This window comes from Apaloderma vittatum, unplaced genomic scaffold (genome assembly GCF_000703405.1).
Source record: "Apaloderma vittatum isolate BGI_N311 unplaced genomic scaffold, ASM70340v1 scaffold17189, whole genome shotgun sequence".
In the NCBI taxonomy this organism is placed as follows: Eukaryota; Metazoa; Chordata; class Aves; order Trogoniformes; family Trogonidae; genus Apaloderma; species Apaloderma vittatum.
The window spans coordinates 239,280-246,364 of NW_009736060.1; the positions used below are offsets into that span (position 1 = coordinate 239,280).

General features: G+C 35.9%; 1 protein-coding gene across 1 annotated transcript in view; it reads right to left on the reverse strand.

The window, feature by feature from the left end:
• Positions 1 to 6,605, reverse strand: part of LOC104279527 (voltage-dependent calcium channel subunit alpha-2/delta-3) — a gene marked incomplete at its 5' end in the record, with an annotated part of 93,885 nt that extends 87,280 nt beyond the window's left edge. Inside the window, 2 exons of the mRNA XM_009876839.1 lie at positions 224 to 295; positions 6,522 to 6,605. Coding sequence (XP_009875141.1) covers positions 224 to 295; positions 6,522 to 6,605 — 156 coding nt within the window. The remainder of the gene's footprint in view (positions 1 to 223; positions 296 to 6,521) is intronic.
• Between the last annotated feature and the right edge of the window lie 480 nt (positions 6,606 to 7,085).

Here is a 7,085-nt window from a genome sequence, read left to right on the forward strand (position 1 = left end):
ACAAGAAAGTCAGAAGGGGAGAGGGGAAGAAGTTAGTTTACTATAAGAAATGTATAAAAGGTCAAGTGGTTAGTCACTGATAAAATTACAAGCACTGTTTACATTCAGTGAATGAAAAAGAAAATATACTGCAGTGAATTATATTTATGGCAATCTTTAAAACTGTTTAAAACATGAACTGCTTGCTTTATACTTAGTTGGAATAATATTTTATACATTGTACCCCTTTGTCCACTGTCTTCTTCACTTCCATGGAGAATTTCCCTGTTTTCCGATTCACCATTGCATTTCGAAGCTGAAATGAAGGAAACATATGTCAATTCTTTTATTTGTGTTTTCTGTAATTCTTTCAACTCTCAGTATTCTGGTGCACTCATTTAGCCCAAGCAGTACTTAACTTTCTTAATATCTTCATTTTCAGTTCTACGACACATTGAACAACCCCCTTACAGATTTTATTATTGACTGCATAGGCCAAGACTCCGGCCACACAACTTTAGGCAAGGTGCTGAGGTAAATAAGGGAAATAAAGTAGGAACATTCAGCATTCTGCATGGGAAAACAGCTCTTTGTATTGTAATCTGGACCTTATGGTGGATAAAAAGTGTAGTTGACTACTATCCTGCAGCTACTGCATGGGAAGATAAGGACGCGGTTCTCAGCTGCATTTAGCTGAAGTTAGACCAGGGCTCAGTGTTTAAATACATAAAAAATTATACGCAGAATAACAAAGCAAAACAGAGAAAACCTCACCCTATACTATTCATTCTGCTTCTGCTTGTACTCTACATTGGACTGCATCCAAAACTAGCACCAGAAACTGCATCAGAAATCATAACTAGCAAAAGAATGGCAGCCCACTGGATCAGTAACATGGTTCAATGCGAACACATGTCTGCAATGAGTGTTCTTGTGATTCCCTCTGTTTGTTCATTGGTGTCCAGGCACCCCTTCCAAGGCCACAAATTTTATCTCTTTAATGGAAGCCTTAGGTGAGCCACAGCTTTAAAAATTGGCCTAGACCTCTCCCTCTCAAAGTAATCCAAAAGACTTTTCAAATCCCCTTCAAAAACAGGTTTCATTTCTATATAAACCAAAAAGTCAAAGTAGCAAGAGAAAATGGAAAATAAATAAAAAAGGTTTTATACACAATGATTTGTCTGCTGCTCTGCAAGTTAAATCTGTTACTTTTTAGACTACCACAAACACTGCTTTTCAGTAAATTCATCCTAGTCTCTACACAAGCTGCAAGCTCCCAAATCTGTTCTGCAAAGTCCCTTCCCCATCACATCTAAAATGTCTTCCCAAAGCACACCTATTTGCCACCTAGAGAAAAAGAGCCTTCTGCCCAGAAGACATCAGCTGACACAGTCTCTCTCTTAGGTGCATATGCCAGGATGATAAAAAGAGGAGTAAAAATACCCCAAAACCACCAACAACTCACTGTTTTGAATTTGCCTATTTATCAGTGCAGGACTTTAGGGAAGAAATAAGAAAGTTACTCCTTAGCAGTTATACCAGTCATATATGAAAGAATTTTATTTTAATGCTTTTAGATTTACAAATGGAAGAAGTAACTTCATTTGCTTAAATCTGTTAATTAGCCATAGAATCACTAAGGTTGATCGTAAAGATCAACCTTAACGATCATCAAGTCTAACCGTTAACCTAGTAATGTCAGGTCCACCACTAAACCATGCCCTGAGCACCACATCTGCACGTTTCCTGAATACCTCCAGGGATGGTGATTCAACCACTTCCCTGGGCAGGAGCCTGTTCCAATGCCTGACAACCCTGGTGGTGAAGAAATTTTTCCTAATATCCAATCTAAACCTTCCCTGGTGCAACCTGAGGCCATTTCCTCTTGTCCTATGGCTTGTTACATTGGCACAGATGCAGAAAGTTTAGTGTTTGTTTCAGGATATCTTCAATCACAAATTGAAGTTGCTATACTTGTGGGATTAATTTGTGGCAAGAAGCACCTAAAAATCTTTCGCAGCTGTTAATTTTCATTACAATAGGTGAACTCCACTGACACAAATCAATTCACACACCCTCTTCGGGGATACTCATAATGCAGAATAATATTGACAACATTAACATTTTTATGCCTCTTCTTTTACTTACGTATCTGAACACAACTTTTGACATTGTGTTCTCACTGAATAAATATCTCATGGTCTCGATTACTTCATGCCAGATTGTGCAATTCAGTCAGATTTTAATGAAAAATTGTGAAGATAATCATATCAATGCACTTTCCAGGCTTTCTAAGTTAGTATGGAGTGAAAAGAGAATGACCAAACTTGCCAATGAAATATTTGGTTTAATTCTTGTGAACAAGTTGAGCATGGCTGACCTATCAAAAATTGCAAACTTTGCAGCTCTTTAAATCTAATTCTAGGGCATCTAGATTTGAATTAACAGTCTTACTCTTCTGTCAGTGAGTGTAAAAGAAGAATTTTTAGCTGGAGGCATGTGTAAAATAAAGCATATATTTTACTGTAGATTTTTTTTTTAACAATACATAATAGGTAATTCTGGAAATAGTTTCCCATTTTAAGTTTTGTGGTTTGGACTTGGAGAGCTGGTCTTAATTAACCATCTACTTTCTAACATTTACAGAACTGTTCAATTTATCTTTAACATGGTTTTCATTTTTCTCCTATTGGTGCCTGCAGTTGTCTAAGATCCATTCCTCTCACAAGCCTCAGGCAAGTCATAGATTTACTAAAAGGGCCTCCAAACTCTCAGCAGTGTTTAAGATCAAGTCTGCATGTGGGATTTAGAGTTTTACTTTCCTTCTTTTTTTTTTTTTGCTTGCTGGGATTACATTTCTTAGTTTTGTAATCTGGTTTCTCGGCTCTTCTGCAGTTTCATCTCCCTCCTCAAATGCATAAAATAAGTACTGCCTCAGTTGGCTTCAAGCCCCAAACATTCATTCATGGTCTTTTTTATTTGGGAAAAAATATTTCATTCAGCTAGAAGTTATAATAAAAAAGGTTTCTGTCCAAATTGAAACTTCTTGTCTTTGGTACTGCATATTCTCAAACTTTGCTGGAAGACACCGTTAGTTTAATAAGCTGATGCTAAGATTTCTATTTCTAATAATATACAGTAACAGCAGGTACTGTTAACCTGGAAAATTAACTGATGAATATATATTTAGAACACCTCTATTACATGGTGAAAAAAATTCTAACCTTAGTTCTGCCACCTTTTCCCTACTGGATGACTAGAGAAAACCTAGTTTTTCATCTCTTCAGAGTAATATGCATTATTATTGCTTTGACTAAATATCTTCCAATCAATTGCTAAGAACCCACTTTCACTGTTATAGTATGAGATCATTCTATATTCTTGGAAAACTATGTAACTATTTAATTTAATGTGGGGAAAACGTAAGAAAATATCTTCAACAGCTTCTACATAAGCGTTTCATGGGAGAAAAATATACCAGTAGTAGTCTACTGTATTAAATGCAGCTATATGAATACATTAAATCTTTTCCTCTGCAGTTGAATAAACAATGCTTTACTATGCAAGCTTGGAAGAAATTAAGAACATCAAATTCAAGGCCCTGGGTAGCTCTCAAATCATTAAATCACTTCACAAAGTTTTAAGTCTCCTATACAACATTTACGTTTTCACTCAGAATTAACACTACTAAGGAACTGCATGTCGCAAAATATCGACTTAAATAACACACACTGTGAACACTCATTTGGATCCTCACATCAGAAAAGCTGCAGGAAGAGCTGGATTTCACTACAACAGTCTACAGAACTTCCTTCAAATTCCATTTTCATTTTAGCTCCAACGTTGTTAATGACTCCGCCTTAGTTTTGATATTGCTTTATTTCATATCTCCTTCTCCTTTATTCTTCTGTTAGTATTTCTGACCCTCTGAAGGTCTTAGTAACATGGTATAAATTACCTAGTTTTTATTTCACACGAATACAAAAACTTGTAACAATATATCAGGCTTGCTTTTAAAAATATTGTTTGACATTGAGTTTGTTCCTATTCAGGTATTTGCATGATGGTGTCCACTTTTGTGTGGCACTGCTGGAGGACAACATTTAACCTGATTTAACCAGATAACACTTGGCTGCTAATCATCAAACACTAGATGCATGCTCTGTTTTACAAAACCTATCTGTTCAGGTATTACTTATCAAAGAATGCACACTTATTCGGGCATGTACTACAGAATTATTAGCACTGATAGATGGGGATCATCCAAGAAAGCCATGACAACACATCTGTATTATACAAGAGTACTGAAAATTGTGCTTACTGCTGCTCCAAAGCTACAACAGAATATCTAGGGGGTTTTCTATTGTATATTAAATATTTATCAAAATTAATTTCACTTCTGATTTATCTGGTTTTTTTACTCTTATATATTGGCCAACGGACTTGGATCTTTTCTCCAAATTTAGTCCTCAATTTAGTCTATAGTAGAAGATTCTCTTCTCCTTCAAAAGAGAGCAATTGGAAAGGCTGTTTGTTTCTATATTACAATTAAAAAGACTTTTTAACAAACTTAGGAGAGGGCTGAAAATGAAAGAGTCAGATAAAATGTATATATGCATCTTTCATCAAAATGTGAAAGAAAATGTTTTGCAGTCTATGGATAGACAGAATCCCAGTTTTGCTAGAAATTTCCACAAAATGTGACAGAACTTAGGAGACTCTAAATACTTAGAAAGCACCGGATCTTAACTTCTTGCTTTCATGTGTATTCAGATAGAATCTCAATTACAAATAAAACTTCATTTTTGATGTCACAGAAATAGTTCAATGTTACATTAACTGAACTACCAAACTTCTAAGATACGAATAAAAATGAGTGATTAAAACAAAAAAATAAGCAGAGAAAGCACTGAAAGAAATAAAAATATAAAACCCAAAGAGAAATAATAAGAAAAAAATCATGAGGGTTTTAAAGTTGTACCTAACTACAGCAATAACATTTCAAAGGAGAGAAAAAAATTTAAAATGTCATTTGCAGAGGAACTGATGGAGTAATATGTGATTAAAGACAAAAGAAAAGGTAAGGTATAAAATATGAAGTCAACCCTATTGCAAGATTGCAAAAGGTGCCTACAGTATATGAAAATCTAACGAAGAAGCCTTAAATAGTGCATGCACAGAAAACTGCACAAAGACATACAAGAAACATAAAAAAAAAGTCGGAGTGTGCAGTCCAACAGAAAACTACCAAAGGAAGTAAGATGGCCTCCTAGGAGAGGATGAGGACAGTCTATCACCTGATGAAGCAGACGTTGCTTAGAACATAAATGAACTGCTTCCCCATTCACAAACCGGGTGGACAGAGAGCGGAATGTAAGATATATATTTTGAAAGGGAGAAAGAAAATATAGACTTATGTCAGAACAGGGATCAAGAAATTAGTACATCTGAAGACTGAAAAGACTCCAGGGGCAGTTGTACGTGATCCATCCCAGATTTCAGAAGGACATGACAAAGTAAATATAGGAACCTTCAGTGGATATATTCAAAACCTCTCTGGAAAAGCAGGGGCATGAGGGAGCTGAAGGTAGCTAACACAGTACTGACATTTGAGAAGGGATCGAGAAGGCATCTATGAAAAATACAGACATGCAGCCGTGACTTTGGCAGTAGAGAACTTATGGGAAAAAAACTACATTATAGGACAGAAAGGGGAACACCTGGAAAGTTACGATTTAATTAAGGACAGTCAACACAGATTCACACAAAATGAATTATGCCTAACAAATCAAATTTATTGAGGAAGTAACAGAAAGACCAGGCAAAGGTTAAGCCATGGACATAAGGAAAGCTTTTGATACAGTACGGCAGAAAAGGCTAAGCCTGCAAGGTAAGAAAGAAGAAGATAAAGAGTGAACTACAGAGTAAATGTAGCACTGAAAAATGAGTTTAATGGAAAGGATTGTGTGCATAACAGCTGACAGACATAGAATGCGCACTTCTGTAGCTACCCATATGTCTGAAATTAGGGGTTTGGAGTGAATCTGTGCTCTGAACAGAGGTCAAAGAATCCAATTTTGTTCATTCATCTAATGTTTTTTTGACTTGGTACATTAAGGAAAATAGCTCTCATTTCTTCCATGAAGAAAAAAAAAGGATCTCATGGAGAAAAGTTAAACTTATTCCTTCATTTCTCATGTCTGAGTTTCAGCAGTTGTCTGGGCTAGCCCTAAAGAGATATTCTATTCCATTCTTTAGCGCTATTACTTGCTATTCAGCAAAAATACACAACAGGATGCATGGACAATGCAAGGGTGATGAGTTTTCCAAAGACACAAAGAGTCTGTGTTTGTGGTATATGCATACACAGGGAAGAATCAATACAAAACAGTTATAAAATTCAGAATGAATTTAAAGGGGCTATTGTCCTTCCCTTCCTGAGAGCAGTCAAGTGGCCTCTCTAATGACTACTTAAACAGTTTCCAGGTACAGAAGTGGATGCAACTATGTCTTCTGACAGGGCTTTAAAACACATCACTTACCACATCATCTCTGTCTTCCCACTCGACCTCAGAAAGATCCACACTACTGTAGTTGGGCTTTCTTCGTTTCTTCCCTTCTTCATACTGGTATAAAAAATGAGAAATATTTAACACATCCTCTTTCATTTGCACATTGTAAGAGAAGATTTTAAAAATTTGCTGGATGCATGCTGACTGTACACAATACACGGAAGGGTAAGTAGCTTAATTCATACAATGTGCACCATATTGCCATATAAATGCTGTCTGGGAACTAAAAACCTACATTGTAGATGATTATCTGCATGATCTCTTGCCACGATATAAAGCTTTTATCCGTGGATACATTGGGAAGTCAAACTCACCAGTTGTACCTTCTTCTCCCCATATGGAAAATACATGAGATCTTGATCTTGTTGTTTATGTTAAATGTCTCAAACTAGCCCCTTCAGCTGTACAGGAAGTTATATTTACTATAATCTTATCAACAAAATGTTTACTCATTTCTCTTTAAACAAGATAATATGCAAGTCTTGGGAAGTATGGTGTTAACATTTGCTGACACTATACTTTATCTACAACTGC